General features: G+C 33.1%; 1 protein-coding gene across 2 annotated transcripts; it reads right to left on the bottom strand.

The window, feature by feature from the left end:
• Positions 1-1,774: 1,774 nt before the first annotated feature.
• On the bottom strand, positions 1,775-18,054 carry LOC133674151 (calcium-transporting ATPase 8, plasma membrane-type-like). Of its 2 annotated transcripts, none has more exons than XM_062095156.1 (34): positions 17,819-18,054; positions 15,271-15,387; positions 15,140-15,179; positions 14,326-14,435; positions 14,111-14,242; positions 13,714-13,803; positions 13,210-13,279; positions 12,579-12,649; positions 12,421-12,504; positions 12,268-12,345; positions 12,122-12,193; positions 11,396-11,479; positions 11,236-11,318; positions 11,048-11,156; positions 10,914-10,969; positions 10,434-10,476; positions 10,277-10,360; positions 9,859-9,996; positions 9,682-9,747; positions 9,511-9,609; positions 8,582-8,692; positions 8,316-8,483; positions 8,046-8,105; positions 6,890-7,054; positions 6,672-6,788; positions 5,901-5,999; positions 5,490-5,624; positions 5,294-5,394; positions 4,386-4,431; positions 3,384-3,470; positions 3,164-3,271; positions 2,990-3,081; positions 2,607-2,704; positions 1,775-2,500 (listed from the first exon to the last, which is right to left on the bottom strand). In XM_062095156.1, the coding sequence occupies exons 1-34, from the start codon at positions 17,975-17,977 to the stop codon at positions 2,496-2,498; spliced, it is 3,177 nt and encodes a 1,058-aa protein (XP_061951140.1). In that variant the 5' UTR covers positions 17,978-18,054; the 3' UTR covers positions 1,775-2,495. The 2 variants fall into 2 exon arrangements, with proteins under 2 accessions (XP_061951140.1, XP_061951139.1); XM_062095155.1 differs by having other exon boundaries at positions 3,384-3,518; positions 17,819-18,053.
• Positions 18,055-18,293: the final 239 nt, after the last annotated feature.

Consider the following 18,293-nt stretch of genomic DNA (forward strand, 5'->3'; position numbering starts at 1 on the left):
ATTTAAAAGTATCGGTTATTTTTTAAAATATTTTTTATTAAAAAATATTTTAAAATAATATTTTTTTATTTTTAAAAAATTATTTTTAATATCAGTATATTAAAATAATCTGAAAATACTAAAAAAATATAATTTTAATATAATTTTTTTTTTAATTTTTTCAAAAATATTTTTAAAACATAAAAACAAATAGATCTAAAAATGAGAATGATAATTAAATATTTTTTCTTATATCTCGTGAATTGTTTTGCTCCAATTTGATCATTTTCAGTCAGTTTCATGAATTGAAACTATATTCTTTATTGGTGTTAGATAAATTCATCATACTCGACTCGACTTGCATTTATGCGATTTTTTATTGTCATTACCTCTCCTTAATTTTATTTAAATGACAATATAATACACTTAGTCAAGTTTGTAAAGTAGCATCTGACTATCTTACTACATAAAAGACAGATAATATAATAGAGAAAACATATTTTCATGTACTTTTTAATTTGAAAATATAAAAATTTACTTCAAAATTATTTTAAGATAGATTTATTTTTTTATTTTTTTATTCAATTAAATATATTTCTGTTCTCGTTATCTTTGTTTTTTTATTTTAGTTTAATGTGGGTGTCCGGACCAGCTTGCGTGCATCTCGATTAATCCCACGTACTCTAAAATTAATGATCATATAAGTTTCTAGTGATCATTATATAAGTAACTACAAGACTCGAATTTAAAATCATATAGAACAAATGAAAAACAATAGTAAAAGGATATATATAAGTTTTTCTCAGCCGACCAATACTGAAAGTGCTTAAGCCCAAGAGCCAGGCAGCTGTGTATACAAATGTGACTTCAGCCCAAGCAAATATATCAAGGAGCACCAGGGAAGAAGAAAACGTTCATATGCTATCAATTGATCTCTCTTATAATAATAAGAAGAAAGAAAAGAATACAAATAATTTTCTTTTAGTATAACACTAATAATTTTTCTCTAAGCTCATAATTCATGAATTAAATAATTACTTAGTGCCGATAATAATCCAGCATTTTTTATTATGAAAAAAATAGAGAAATAACCATTGTATTAACTTCAAGAGTTGCTATTAAGAATATCCTTTCTTCTCTAATGAAAATATATTCACAATTGCATTAAGAATCTAATAAAAAACAGAGCTATCTATTTATTGCTGTCATTAAAACATTTTTTTATTTAAGAAATTTAACTTCTGCATGAGTTTTTCTTTCAAATAAAATCTCAGGAAATAATTTAGGTAATTTTATGATAATTTAATCTAACTTTTAATTGCTAAAGTGCATTTTTAAGATAAAAAGTTTAGCTAATTTAAAGATATGCTTTTAAATAGTGTATTCTGAAGATTATTTGAAAATACCTTTATCTTCTAATTTAAAAAATAAATAAAAAGAAAGATAAAACAGCAAGGGTTGAACTATTTCATCATTGTCGATGGAATAAAACAACCAATTTTGAATTTCAATTTAAACTAAAAAAAAATACAATAACTCAGCTAACCTAGCAACTAAATTTATTTATTTTTATGTTTTAAAAATATTTTTTAAAAATTTTATTTTTTTATTTATTTTAAATTAATATGTTTTTAGTGTTTTCAAATCATTTTAATATGTTGATATTAAAAATAATTTTTAAAAAATAAAAAAATATTATTTATATATATTTTAACATAAAAAATTATTTAAAAAACTATCATAATAATCATACATCGGTAAACAAGCAATAACTCGTGATTCGACCAAACTCAGGTAAAAAATATTCAACTGGATTGATGATTATTCACGGACTGACATTTTTCCCAGAAATCCAAATTATTTTCTATATCAGATTTCAGGTCTCGTGTGACAACTAGGACTACGAAAACATTGCAACTACGACACTCAGATCTGCTCAAACCCATCACCACTCTGTCCTCCACCTCCTTCTCTCTCCACATATGTGCGCATATATATAGAACCTTTACACATCTTCAAATAGAGACCTTGATTCAAATCAAGAACAACGAAGGATCCAGGAAGCCCACTAAAAGAAAAATTTAAACTTGCAATTAGAAAAGAGATACACATTTCTAAACTCTAATATGATCTAAGTAATTTTATTCAACAATTATATTTCTCATTTAAGAAAATAATTGTGATTTTGTTTCAAGTTCATGTGGTTTTGTACCATAATTGAAAAATGAAAGTAAATACTTCAGCAAAGTTTTAATTTCTTACACTTCAAACAAACATTAATTTCCTAAATTAAAATTTTTAGTTCTTATGATTAATTTCTCTCCACTTCATCCTGGTTATAAAGCTGCGTGAGAAAAGTGTTGCTGCTTGAAATTTTCCTTCAGGAAGAGTATGCCCGTAACCTTGTAATGTGTCATCCTATAAACCAAAATGGAGAAAAAATGCTGACAGAAATCCAACAAATCTTGTATTAGATGGCATACGTTAGCGCTGCAAATCCTCATGACCTTCATTGATTAACCTGATAAACGTCAAGCAAAAATTACATAAAAAAATTGTAAATCAAAGCAAATAAAAAATGATGCCACAGTTAGAAGAGACATGGACAAATAACATAAGATTCGTACCATGAACACGTCGACCTCGATGGAACCTCCTTGTAAAGAACTTATGCAGGGGAGATTTAGGGACAGGTATGAATTTCCCGATGAAGGCAAGAGGCCAGCTGGTTGGAAAGAGGGAAAAGAAACAACCATTTAGGTATGCTAGTTGATATTATAAGAACACATCCAAGTTTGTCACCAATAACTATAGAACTTTTGGAGAAATGAAGAATAATCGCTAACAAATTAATGTTTGCTATAATTATGAATGATGCTCATGGATATCATTTAGGCTAAATTACCCAAAACTGGCATGGATTTTAGGTCAAACTGAACTGGATAATTCTAATGTTTTGATTTGAGTGCCATGAACTAAACTTATCATTTAATGACTGCAGTTCACTGACCTCATAAATGCGATAGCTACTGAAATCAGCCACATTTTCCAGTTAAGCTTGACTGTGGAAGTAAACTTCCCACCGAACTCGATGATGATGACCTATGAAACAGCAGGAACAAAAGAAAAAAATGTTTGAGGAGAGTTCAAATATTTCAAAGTGAAGAAGGAAAGAAAATCCCACCTGAAGTAGGAGTGTCACTGCATTTATACCAATGAACAGATGGCTCTTTAAAATTCCTTTGAAAATATTTAGTTCATCAGGCTTCCGAGAATTGACCTCATTGAAGATCTGCAGTTCAAACAAATTAGGTAATTATCATGCTTTGTCATGCATGAACGGTTGATGACCGTTCATACCGACCAAAATGAGATGAGAACAGTATTAGAGGAGTTAAACTTACTTGACAGAGCACGAATGCATTGAATATCAAGGTATTCTTCACTTTGTTTGCATGCTGAGGGATTTCATGTTCCAAACCTAGTAAACTCTTTCCTCGAAAATTAAGAACAAGCAACACAGTCACTTGATATGCTACCTGAAATTTTACAAATCACAAGTGACGGTAACTGTTATTATATGCTCTGCAATTGATGACCCTAAAAACGAAGATTTATTGGCAGTGAAAATTTGGGCGAGTCTAGTTCTATGCTATCAAAATCTATTTCCATGGCTCAATGGGCAAACAAATCCCATTTGAACTTGTCCACAGCAGGTGACCAATACCTGTCATCATATTATTCATCATCCATCTTCATCTTTTCGTTTGGTTGTGATCATAAACCACATGACTCGAGCTACTGTCAAGTCTTGGCTAGAAAAACACAGGGCTTAGGAACACTTGAAAACCGCAGCATGAACCTGCCTTAGTACAGGCATCAACTTCTTGTTCCTCTTCATCTAATTACCATAATGAGGCCTTGGAACAATAACGAGTGCTATTGAATCAATGTTCTGATGTGACAAGCGAGACACCTAATAGTTCCCTTGATTGCAACAAGAAACCCTTTCTTTCTTTCTCAAATCCTCTTTCCTCTCAAGGCCCTATTCTCTAAATTGGATATTGGACACTAGTGTTTTTGGGGGCTGCTCAGGCAGTAAAGAAAGCAACTATTTATATGCAAGTTTATAACTGAACTAATTTTTCTTATGCAAAACCACAAGTTAAATTTTAATAAATTCAATTTTTGGTGATAATGAATTCAAATGGGGTTTTAGATGAAGAATTTATGGGTTGAAACCAGAGGGCAGTGAATAGAGGACTGGAGAAGATAAGGGAACTTCTCCATAAATTATTTTTCTTTTTTCTGTTAGTGCTGCATATTGCATTGACTGTGGAAATAGACCCATCAATTTTTTTACAGTGACAAGACACAGAATAAAACCATTGACAAAGAACATTTACCTGAAACAGCACGTTCCTCCACAAGATGTTTGTTATTAGAGGTTCTCTGGGGAAAAACAAACGCAGCAGGAAAATTAAGGGAATGTTTTATCAGGGATAAACTGTCAAAAAAGTAAGATCACATCTCCACAATTAAATTAACATTCATCCACAAGATATCTGCTGCTAATTGCTATAGGTTCTCCAGAGGAAAAATAATAGAACAAAATGAAAAAAAGGGGGGGGGGGATATTCTATCAGGGATGAACTGTCAAAAAGGTAAGAGCAAATCTCTGTAATTGAAATAGTTTGATAGTAGAGAACAACAACTAGCAACCTGGTCCAAGTCAAGCTTTGGATCCCGGGTTTTTTAGGTCAACCTGCCTGACCGAGCTAGATTTTATAACAATGCATTTTCGTCCCACAGAGGACCCAAAAGTTTTCTGGAAGATGCTATAATACCGACATAAGTTATCTAATAATATAACAGTTAGCAACTTAGAGCGTGCGAATGCCTGTAATTTCAGCTAATGTAAGCAGGTTAGACTTGCAATGCATGAGAGCCTTCAGTCGGGTCTTGTAAACCAAATAAAATAGAGCTAAATATCTCTCCAAATCTAAATGGAACACTGAGGTACACTATCTGGACTAACCACAATAATCATGCCTAATCTCAGGATAAAAATGTTTTTAACTGAATCCCAATCTTCTTGAGAGGAAGACCAAAATCATGCTCTAGTTGCTCAAAAACCAGGACTCATGACTTTCTTAAATGTGGTTACTGCATCAGGTTTCAATTTTAATTCTTCCCGGATAAGAACATGTTTGATTGATCCATTAGTATGGAAACTGCTCAAGTTTAATTCTCAAGTTATTCGATATGTTAAAAAGACTACCACCAAGGGATTGACTGTCACAACATCGCTTACCTGCGACCTACTGGGGGCATACGCATCAGGTTATCTGTGGGTGGCTCAGTAACTAATGCCCATGCTCCAAGAGTATCCATGACAAGATTAACCCAGAGAAGCTGTATTAAGATATTAAAGAGAGCCATTAACATGAATGTAATGGATGACAGCAGTTATCTTTGTGGTGTGTAAGAGAAGAGACTTGGGAATATACCTGCACCGTGTTTAACTGGACACCATCAGAAGCTGCACCCACTGCGTTTATAATGACAGATGCAACAATAATTGTAAGCTGAAACTGCTTAAATTTTTGAATATTCACATATATCGATCTTCCCCATAGGACAACCTGCATTTAGCAGACATTTTAAAACTATAAAAGTTCCACAAATAAAAATGAATATCATATCATGTTACACAGAGGTAAACTTTGTCACAAAATAAGATCCTAAAGGGTGCAACTCTAACAGACTCTATGCTGTTGCTATAAATGATGGTAGAAGTAGATTACCAAAACCAAGGGTGAGATTAGATTTAATGTGCCAAGTCAAGATGGTAATTAGAAGATTAGGATTGGGACAAAGTACTTCAATGAGTCAAACTACCATTGATGAATAGAGCCAACCTTTGGGATTGAAGAGAAGTTGTCATCCAAGAGAACAATATCTGAGGCCTCTTTGGTAACTTGTGTACCTTGACTACCCATCGAAAGACCAATATCTGCCTGTAAGTCATGAGGAAGAAATGGAGGCAATTAAACAATATCAAAACAATACAAGAATCTCGTGTGATACTATTGAAGTAGGTGATTTAGAAATGCAGCAAAACTAGGTTCAATGCCTTATTTGGCTGAAACCAAATTTTGAACCCAACCAATTCAATGGGTCAAAATTGGGTGTGTTTTGTTAAAGAACAACCAAGTCTACAAGCGCTTGACATCATCAACTAAATAATTTCTGAATGCAGCATGACTCCCAAGAACAATTAGTGAGCTTCACTTCCCAAACTAAAGTAACTCCAGATCATGAAAAAAATATATGCATTTTAAGGATATGAAACTGGTTAGATGAAGTGCATCGGGCAGTGTCATGAGTGTTTGTTTTTGAGGTTTGACTTGCTTTTGAAATTATTTTTTATTTAAAAAAATATTAAATTGATATTTTTTTATGTTTTTTTATGGTTTTATTGTGTTCTATTAATAGTGAAAAAAATCTGAAAAAATATTATTTTAATAAATTTTTAATTAAAAAATACTTTTAAAAAACATCATTGACCACATTATGAAAAACAAGTAACATTTTACCCATGGAATTCTTGAGTTCCAATGAAATTCCTCGAAATAAACCTTGACACGAATTAGGAATGCGTAGAACAGAGTTAGATAAGACAGTCAAACCTCAAGTAATGAAGGAGCATCATTGGTTCCATCTCCAGCTACAGCAACAACATGTCCCGTCTTTCTCAGTGCTTGCACAAGCAGACATTTGTCATTCGCAGAAGACCTTCCCATCACCTAACATTGAATGGCGGATTTGTAATATTTCAACCAAAAATTTCCAGTGAAGGTCATATTATACAACTTAAAGAAAAACACAAAAATATACAAAACTATACCAAAATTTTGGCAGCTGCTCGTTCTCTTTCACTATCTGAGTAACTGCGAAACACTCTTCCTTCGATGAGGAGAGGTTCCGTAGCATCTTCAGATGAACTCAGGATCCCACATTCCAATGCAATTGCTTTAGCAGTTTGAAGGTTGTCGCCAGTGATCATGCAAACCTATTTTTTACAAAATTAATATTAGCATATGGTGTGATGGAAAAAAGGGTACAGGTCTCTAGGTTCAGCAGAGGCATGCACTGGTTGAATGACATCATATTGCATCATAAAAAATGAAAAAAAAAAACTAGATTTTCATCTCATTGCAACTTTCGCAGGTCTGCATATTTATATGTCTACTTTGTTTGAGATATGTTCTCAATGAATACTTTAATTAAACAAAATATGTGTGAGTGAAACATGGCATTTAGTGGGAACAAGTCAAGATAAGTTAAGAAAAAAAAAAGCAAGGAGAAAATGCAGCATCTATGTAACAATAAAACATATAAAGAACATCACTGATTTTAATTTGTAGGTCAAGAACATGGTTGTTAAACTCAACCCAACCTGACAGGTTGAGCCGTTGAAACATAACTTGAGTTTGGTTTCTATTTGAACCGGACATCTATTAATATGATAAAACCTAGTTGACCTAGCCGATCTAGCTAAATCCAGTCCAATTTTCTTATTTTAGAAAAATAAAATGAAATAACACTATTTTAATAAAAATGGTTGACCTGGTGACATGCAGGTTAATCCAATAGCCCAAGTCCTTTTCTGTGTAAATCCCTTGGTCGAGTCTATCAATTATGGTCAAGAGAGCTTTCATGTTGTTGAGAAAGCTGGCTTCTCATGTTCTCAAAATGCAATTCATGAAGAAAAGCAGGACCAACTGCTAACTTTGGATCTAAAATAGGTAACCTGGCACTCAAATGGAAATTTGATTGTGGTTGGCCATATTTACCTAAGACCTGCTTTTGCAAAACATCCATCCATACCTAGAGACGTGAGTTCAATTTTTCTAGAGAATAGTATTCAGAATACATAATAATCTATGTAAACACAAAATTAAGAGAAAAGGAATTTCAAAGCTACAGGAAAAAAATGATTTGATAATTATCAAGCACGGATTCAGGTTTCTAATGTATGAAGTTTGACAAAATAAGAATACCTTGATACCAGCATTTTGGCATGTGCGAACTGCATCTCCGACACCTGGTTGACATGGATTCTGCACACATCACCTATACAAGTTAGCAGGCAAAAATATCCCAATACCGAAATCAAACAAAATTAAAGAATGATACGAAACATGAAAAACTGAAGGCGTTAACAAAAAGTAGTCAAAAGTCAGAATTATCAAGGAGGGTTTTATAACACATGAATAAGAAAACAAGATAGTCTTGACAATGCTTTACAGGATTTCCCAGGAATGATGTACCTTTAAGCCAATAAGAGCAAGCAAAACAAGATCATCTTCAGGCAATGGCCATTGAGCTAGCTCCCGTTCATCAACCGGAAGTTTGTCCTTGTCATATGTTTTATAAGCAAGTGCAATACAACGCAAACTATTGGCTTCCATATCATTAACTTTCTTAAAAAATAACTCCTGCAATCGAGACAAATGCCTAATGAGAGCGATCTCAGATAAAAAATGAAAACATGGGGTGTAACCTGTTCATCTGAGGAAGAAAACATTTAACAAACCTTGTCTTTGTCCATCTGTACTAGGTTACCATTTACATCACAGTAACCCACACATGAAGCTAAGATGATTTCAGCAGCCCCCTTCCAATGTATATGCACTTGAGAATCAGACTGTAAAATGAGACAATTTAGATTCAAACACCAATCACCACAAATGAAGATGTAGCAATTCTTTTTAGGGATTTCGAACAAAACTCGTCATGTTCTTTTGAAAGTTTAATCATTGAAGTCCACATAATTCTCGAGAAGGATAAAGAATTCTACAGAAATGGAATGTACATTCCTGTTTGCTATCAAGTCAAGTTAAACAAATTCATAACCTTTCTGTTAATCAGTTTTAAAAAAATTTCTTGGGTTAGTGAGAACACACACAGAGTGGAGTAATAATGAACTAAGTGATCTGGAGTTTCTGAATTGCACAAAGAATACATCCTACTGCTCTAGTTTTATTCCTCCAGCAGAACTTGTGCAGAAGCATTCTGATTAATGCTAAATCACATTGCCAAGAGAGGGAAAATTACTTCATACCAGCTAGCAAAATTCCCTGTTTTACCAGAATAGCATAATGAATGAACCCCAAAGGCCATTATTCAATTAATATTTGCCATATACAAGCTAAAATATTGATCATACACTAAGATACGCCTTTCGAACTCCTATGCATCAATCAACACAATATCGACCATGTCAAGTTCACTATAAATATATGATCCACTTCGACACAGCCATGGAAGTTTTAATTAATAATGGTAATTGGCCTTTGAGACTTTTGACACGCATTCTTAAGAATAGAAATTACTACGTGCATGTAGCTCATAGACAGGGAAAGAGAAACACCAACCAGCAACCAATATCCCCACAAAGTTTCATAACGAACTTTGTAATTTGCGTTTTACTATGGTTGCTTTATAACAAAGTCATCACATTACCAGTTGCAGTGCCACACCGCCTTTTTTCTTCTCAGAGTTGAATAGGAATACATTAATAACAGAAGATTCGGATCGGACGGCATCAAAATTCATCCCCAGCTGCAAACAAGGAAAAGCCATAATAATTAACAATTCACCTTATGAAAAACAAGATGAGGTTACAAAAGGAACCTTGAATCCCCACTCAACAATGGCCTTTTCTGTTGGTGATCCGGAAATAACTAGATCTCCTCCACCCTGCCAAGCAGGATTGTCACATCATCATTCTTTATTATGGGATTGCTGCTCAATTCCATATTTTTCTGTAGGAAGAAAAGGAAAAAAAAAAACAATCCCTTGAAAACTTGCCTCAGGAATAAAAACACTGGCGGTTGTGTTCTGTGCAATGCCTTCGATGACTAAAGAAGACAACATAGGAGACAACTGCGACTTGCTGTCTGACGGATCAATTTTTTGTCCACCAACATATACTTCCATAACAGTCATCTGCGAATAAAAGGAATTTTTTGTGATGTAATGGATGAGAGGAAAAACAAGGGCCTAGTCATTTTCATTCCCTGTCCTAACTTATTGAAAAGCTAGAGCAAAACCTTTATTCAAGCTGGTTTCTTTCAGCTTACACTAAGTTGACACCAACCTCACATTTGCTTAGAAAAATACTAACATCAACGTAATCGATGTAGTCAAAACACTAGCAGCAACTTAATTGATATGGTCAGGAGCAGATTCAGTCTGAAATTTATCATCATGGTGCATAACATTTTACCGAATTCAAGGTCAAAGTTCCAGTCTTATCAGTGCAAATAGTTGTCATGGACCCCATAGTTTCACAGGCAGAAAGCCTGCGCACCTGCAATTCAACTTCTATTAAGCTGAATGGAGTGTCAAGATAAATAATATCATCAAGAATAAATAATACATACCAAGGCTTTCTCTGCCAACATTTTTTTCACTAAGAAGGAAAGACTGTCATAAAAAAAACAAATATGAATAAAACTTCAGTAACGAAATAACAACTGAGAAGTTAGAAATGGCATCACCGTCCAGGTAAAAGGATCGATAGTTGAGGATTTATAAGCAACAAAAACCAAAAACATTTTCTAGGAAACCTAGGCATTCTCTGCCAACATGACTGTCATAAAAAAACAAAAAAGAATAAAACTTCAGTGATGAAATAACAACTGAGAAGTTAGAAATGGCATCATCGTCCAGGTAAAAGGATAGTTGAGGATTTATCAGCAACAAAAGCCAAAAACATTTTCTAGGAAACCTCATATCCAGTGCACAGTCACTAGACACCAGGTAATGAAAGAGATCGATTAATATGGATACCTGCTGAAAAGAAAGACAGACTGGTAATTGGCCAAAAGATATTGAGTAATTTTCTGAGAAGAGAAACTCACATTAGGGTAACAGCTAAAGGAAGCCCCTCAGGCACTGCAACTACAGCGGTGGCTACCTACAGCAGTTCCAAGTTAGCTGACAACAGGCATACAGATAAGGTCTAGATAGAATGTACGATCAAAAGAGAACATACTGAAACAGCAAGAATTTTAGTGGCTCCATTTATTGCATCAGCAGCACTAGTATTGCCCTCTCTAAACTGAACTCTTCCGTCTAGATTTTTAGTATGCCCAGTAAAGAATCTGTTGAGATCATTCACAAGGACAGCACACAAATGAGAAGGAAAGAGAGTAGCAGAAACACAGACATTGCAATAGTTACCTAACTGAAAGGACAACTAAGACAGCAGCAGCTAATGCAAGTCCCACGAAACCAATGAAAGTTGCGACCCCATTTAAGTACACCTATAAGCATTCATTACATATAAAAATAAAGCTAATGACAGAAAATGGAATTAAAACCAAATCCTGAGGAAACAAACCTGCAAGGGTGTTTCTTCACCAATGTCTTCTGAAGTACTAGCCATGAGCAACCCCCATTCAGTATTAACCCCAACACTTAATACCTGGGAGGAAAATGACATGTTAGCTAGCAAAGAAGTAACAGACCAATGAGCCATCAATATTTAACATTAAGTGCGGCCTTGATGTATTTAAATATGTTTCACTTAAGAACTAGGTTTTGAAGATCTCTACTGCATGGAAGAAAAGCTGCGCTGGACCTCAACAAGTGAAAGCATGGCCCTTGATAACTTAGGAGCACTAAAAATTGTGACCTCTTAGAAACAAGGTACCGATAACTTGATCATGAAATCAATATACATGGAAAAGGTAAAAGAAAACGGGGAAAACTAAATAAACATTCTTATTCCTCTAATCTCTTCTCTGAATCCATTCTTGGATCAATTTTTTCTTCAAAAACCTCACCTACACTCTACATACATCTTGCGATCTATTCCTTTTATTTTCATTACTAGAAAGGAATGTATCGGAGGCACAAAATAAAGATATAAATCGCGGCATATACTACAAGTTCTTCTTCTCCCTCTTCTACTCTCTTAATTACAGACCAGAGACAATGTTGAGAACCTAACAATTATTTTCTTAGTTGCTTTCGATGAAATAATGGGATGTGTCTTTCAAGGAAACCGATAAAAGATTATTCTTGGTGCAGAGATAGAAGCAAAATAAGAACACTGGTATCTTACAAGCATAGTGCCGCTACCATCCACAACTTTGCATCCAGACATTAAAAATGGCTCCCTAGAATTTTTATGAACCTGCGAAAGCAGTTGCTTGAACACAAAGAATATACTGGTAACATCGGCATGCAGACAAATAGGTCAAGGCTTACAATCTTGCTTTCTCCGGTCATGCTAGATTCATCAATATCAAGGGAGCAGCCAGGTATCAAAATTCCATCAGCAGGTATCTGGAGATATGTTATGGATGTCCGTAAGTTTCATGTGAGAAAACGGAAACAAAATGAAAGGGAAAATCCAATTACCTGATCACCGATTTTAAGGGGTACAACATCACCAACAACAACATCGAATATTGACACTTTAGGTCTTCTACCATCTCTGATAACCTACGCACATGCCTTTAAAATTAAAAGACAGTAGAGAAAAAGTGTCTATAGTTGAAAACTATTTAGCGGCGCACCTCTAAATGAATATTTCTCTTCTCCTCGATTAAAATTCTGAATTGAAGATATTGTCTGTAATCATTTATGGCTGAAGAAAAGGGAGGGGGTGTGTCAGTGTAATACATCCAGTAGAGGAATGGCATACTACTGATTGTTGTGGATGCTTGGAAAAATAAATTAGAAGAATGCAACACACGTCACTAGCTGTAACCACAGCAAAGAGATACAAAGTAATCCAAGATGTATATCACCACCATCAAGCCAAGTTGTCCTTGTAAGAAAGTTTGTACTCTCAACAAAATGAATATAACCTCATGATTGTCAAAATATCTTACATGACCACAAACACTAGTTTATGATTCACTCAAGTTATGGTTAGTAGCTAAGCAATTTTTAACTTCTTGCTATGCAATGATAGAGATTACATGTTGAAGGTTTTAGATTACTCTCCAAAATTTTACAATATCACCCTAAAGTCTGAATTTTTATTTTTATTTTTTTCAATAACCACCATAGGTTGTTAGCTCCCATAACTGAGACAGGCAGAGAGGTCTTAAATTGCATGCCAATCAGAATTTTCAGGGGGAAATTTAAAAAAGTTGTAGTCTAGCTAGGAAACTTTATTGGATTTTTGCTGTTGATCTATACCTGTCACAACAACGCCAACAATAACTGCAAAAGCAATGCTGGCTCCATCATACCATCCTTTCTTAATACCCTACACGGTGGGGTGTAAAGAACAATTCATAGATCAGAAGCAGGACGAGAAAACATTAATATGAGACAGAGTGATCCATGTATTTATATATATGAACCTGACAGCATTCATCTACTCCGTTTTCTTTTGAGTGCTTACATATTTAAATGTCAGGGCATTTGTTTATACCTCTGCGCACCTCGCTCATGCATGATATTTTTTTGAGAAAACGTTTCTTTTACAAACAGCAAACAGGATGGGTGCCATGCAATAAATAAAAATATAACCTGCGCACAAGACCAAAAGTTTATTCTATTTCTATGAACAAAGGATGAGGATTCGAGTTTCCAAAATTAGTTACAGAAACCAATTTATTGGTCCTTTAAAAAGATTGAAACAATTTCTACGGGATCATGCAGTCAAATAATTTTGCTACATTTACTGTCCAAACTCACATCTGTCTTCATGCCCAGCCCAATAGAAACCACCGCAGCTATCATCAACATGATCAAAGTAAGATCTTGACAAGCTTCCCCAAGAAAAATCTGGAGTTATAGCACAAAAAATATGGATCACAGTATTCTCCTTTTTCTTATAGGAAGAAAAAAAAAATCAAGAACAAGAAATCGAGTATAAATACGTGTTTAGTAATGTATTGCAGGTGTATTTTCAATTAAAAATATATCAAAATGAATTTTTATGTTTTTTTTTTAATTTTCCATAACAACACATAAAACCATAAAAAAACCACTAAAATATATTAATTTAATATTTTTTCTGCCAAAAAATAATTTAAAAAGCACTTTAAAAAAAATTAACCACAAAAACACTCTCTAGGACAAAGTAAGTTACCCAAAAACTCTTCCCCTTTTTCGGAGGATATGTATTTGATCCAAATGCATTCTTCCGTTCCTGTAAATCAGCATGGTCTCCATGAATTCCCTTCTCTAAATTTGTTTTTAATGCATCTGCAACCCCTTTTACCTGATATGATAAAAACATGAAAAGTAAGATACCAATAGTAAAATGATATATAAATCAAAGAGAAATACTTGAGGTAGACTTACCCCACCGATTTCCACCAAGGCATTATGATTGTGATCCCTCGTGATTTCAGAAAGTTGCTTCTGGCTAATTCCAAAATCACCAATGGGGGATAGGTATGATACTGTGGTTCCTGAAAACAAGTTTCAGTCAGTTAATGTTGAACTTGGGTTGAGATTAGGCCATCCATGATGTGACAAACTCTAAACACAATAGAAAAAATATTACCATCTAAAAATTTGAATTCCTAAGAATTACTATATACTCAATGAAGAGACAAAAATTCTCTCCGCAAAAAGCTTCGAATGAACAGGGGAACAATAAAAGTCTTGGGAGCAGAAATGCACTCCCAGATTCCCTACAGTTCACACAACAGTAGGAGCAATTTTTACATTTTGTCCCAGCACATATTTAAAATAGAAGTATTTAGTTAATTATCACTATAATTTTTAGTCCTTAAATATATTTTTTAAAATCATAACCACGAAAACTACACAATAATATCAAACACACTTATCATATTTCAAACCATACTACGCAATTAAACACCTGTGCAGCACCCATCACATCAGAGTAAACAGATTAATCACATATATAATAATTAGCATTCAACTAATAAGCCAAAAGAATATCACAAAATCTATTATATGATGGCCGCAAGTAAACTTTAAAATTGCTGCATGCTCGCCTGCCATAGAGTAACCTTCTTCTATTGACATGCTAAACACAACGCATATAAAAAAAAATATGGACAGCTAAAAAGTATATCAAATCATAGCTGTTATTCCAAATTACTCAGCATTCTGCAAGAAGCAAAAAAATATAAAGAAAGGGTACCTTGTGCACTCGCTTCATCTTCTTTCGAAAGATGTGCAGCCTAAAGAAAAAAAATTGGCTCACATAAATCAAATCAAATTAGTACTGAAAAAATTGAAAATCAAGTTGAAAGATGTAAACCGATTATGTACCCATATTACTTGTGCATGTGCCCTTATCTTCCTTAATATTATCCTCTTCTCGTCTTCCTTCTTCAAGTCCAACGTGTATCGATATCGACGAGAACTATTAAGCACAAGCGCAGCTTGCTACAAAACCCATGTTGTAAATTTCTCATTAGCCAAAAAACCATTAATAAGTAGATGGGTTTTTTTTTTAAATGATGTTAGAGCTTAAATCAGCTTGTAATCCATATTCGACACTTGAATTCGACAGTAATTTGGTTGTTTTAATTGAATGCTACATGAAAAAAAAATAGAAAAAAAGGGGAGAGATTTAATAAAATTTTGACAGTAATTTAACTTGCCGATTTGATAGCATAGTTTCACATATATATTGCTTTCATAAAAAATTTTATTGCAGTTTATGAATTATATCACTGCAACTGTTCATGATGTGTAGGAATCAATGGAAATGGAAAGATAGCAATGAAAAAAACAAAAACAGTGAGATTTAATCTTGGGTTAATTTCAATTTGCTTCCCAATATTTAAACCTAATCCTTCAATCAATCAACCTCTTACATTTCAACTTCATCTCAATCACACTAACAGCAATCAACTCTAGTTCTCTAGTTTATTTCATTAAAAGTATTTTTATGAAATTATTTTTCAAACTTTTTCATATTTATTTACTATTAAAAAAATTAATTAATAAAAAAACACTTTTTAGTCAAAAAAATTTAACTTGATTTCTAAGAAACCATTTTTATTTTTATTTTGGGTGGAATATAAAAGTTACAAAAATTTCAAAAATTTCTTGTTATTTATTTATTTAATATTAAATTTGATCATCAATTTTTTAATTATTATATATTTTGTTTTGGTTGTTTTTTAAAATAATCAAAAAACAAAATATATTATTACAGTTGCACCTTTTCAGCTGAGTGCTCTGATAATTGTTGTGCTGCAAAATGTGCTCAGCAAGGTCCTCCAATTCAAGGGCATTGTGATGGCTGTTTACGCCCTTGGAATGTTTTGTGTCAATGCAGCTATGATTGTTCTTAAAATCAATCTTTATTTCAGGCATGTTATAGTTTTGTGCCATTGAGAATAAGTTATACCTCCTTAATTTCACTTCACATGTAAGGGTCGGCAGGCTGGAAGAAGAACATTATATAAAACTCTAGCAATGTTTATATCGATCTATTTTGAGATTCTCAATTTCAATCATAATTAATTATATCATGTCAAGTTCTAAAACATATAGAAAACTCTTACAAGAAAATATCACTAATTCTTTTCCTCACAGCCTGCACATGATGCAGTTGCTGCTCTCAAAACCAAAATTTCCACACTTCTTTCTAACAGTCGCAACTCACAGAAAACAATTATATTGCAGCTGCTGCCTTGGTTTTTTCCACAGCTAGCATACACATCTAAATACTAAATATTTATGTTAGTTGTTTGATACATTTGGGCGTGTAGAAATTGAAGGTTTTGAAGAGAATTTGACTTTACCAAAAAGGGATCTAACCCAAACATATAGATAGCCTAACATATGTTTTTATAGACCAGTAAAACAGGTTTAGATTCAAAAGAATAAATTAAGTTAATATCTTAAAATTGATATAATAGAAAATTTAATTATTAGATTAGACTCAATTTTTTACAGGTAATTTTACAAGTAATTTTTCTTTTAAATGTTATTACATCACTTATCGGGTCATTGGATCTTCTAGAATTAGATTAAAAAGTTGTTGTTTGGGCCAATTTGTTATTTTCCTAGGATTTTTTGACTTTATTATTTTTCTTTTGAATTCTTTTTTAATTTTCTTAATATTTTCAGAACTTTAGATTATTTCTTAGTAGAGGTAAGTTTTTATAGCCTATTAATTTAAAAGTATTGTAAATCTCTTAAAAGAAGCAGCTATCATATATTTAAAATTTAAAAAATAAAATTATGAATATATATAATTCACATCTGCAATTTTTTTGCTTATTAAAATTATTATGTTTTCTATGTTATTATTGTCTTCCAACTGCATTATCGTTTAATCCAAATCCATGAAAGACAGTAAGCTTCATTTCCTTACCTATATATGCAGGGCAATAATATACTAACAATGAAACTTTATTTTATACTAATCTTATAATAAAATACTATACATGCACCAACCAAGTTTAAATAATCTCATCATTTAAAGCTACCATCCCAACTTGTTTTCATTGGTTATTAATAGAGCAAAGACTAAGCTCTGGGATCAGTTGACCTCAGAGTTAGAGGATACAGTACTTTATTTTTGGTCATTAAAATTTAAATCAAATGAATTTAGAATACTCAGCAGCAAAGCAAATCGGTTGTGATTAATTTATGTTCTCAAAAAACGACTTGCGCGGGTGAATATACTTACGAGATTTTATGGCATATAAGAAGATGGTACATACGAGATGACAAATTGAACCTTAAATTATTTAAATGAAAGAGATCAGGAAGCATTCATGTGTATCCAGCAATGGTGGACTGGATTAATACTCTCTATGCTAGCAATCTAGAGGGACAAAAAGAGAGATTTGCGTACCCTCCATCTGCGAAGGCGATCGATAGAGGCATTTTTGGTACTGGGGATATCAAAAGGACCGTCGTCATCACCATCTACATCGCCGTCACTCATTGCCTTTTTTGCTCCCAAATCATCAAGTCTCCTTCTGTATGGCGAGCCTCTGAATAAGCTTGTCATTTCAGTTAATTTTACTTGAGAGTCACAAGAGAGATGGCAGGTACTGTTAAATTCTAGCACATTAATATATATATATATATATATATATATAGGCAGCTTGAATCGGCCATCAAAGTAACTTCCACTGATGTCTTTGATTATCTTAACGCTTTAAAGCCTTGTTTTTAAATCTGTTCCGGTAATTGACCCGGTCAACTATAATTATTATATAATACTTGAAATAGTATGGAGGGAATCATTATTTTTTCACATCTAAATTATTGTGATTACAATAATAATTTATAGTGATTCTTTCTTTTTTTTTTCTTTTTTTCTA

This window comes from Populus nigra, chromosome 15 (assembly GCF_951802175.1).
Source record: "Populus nigra chromosome 15, ddPopNigr1.1, whole genome shotgun sequence".
NCBI classification, from domain to species: Eukaryota; Viridiplantae; Streptophyta; class Magnoliopsida; order Malpighiales; family Salicaceae; genus Populus; species Populus nigra.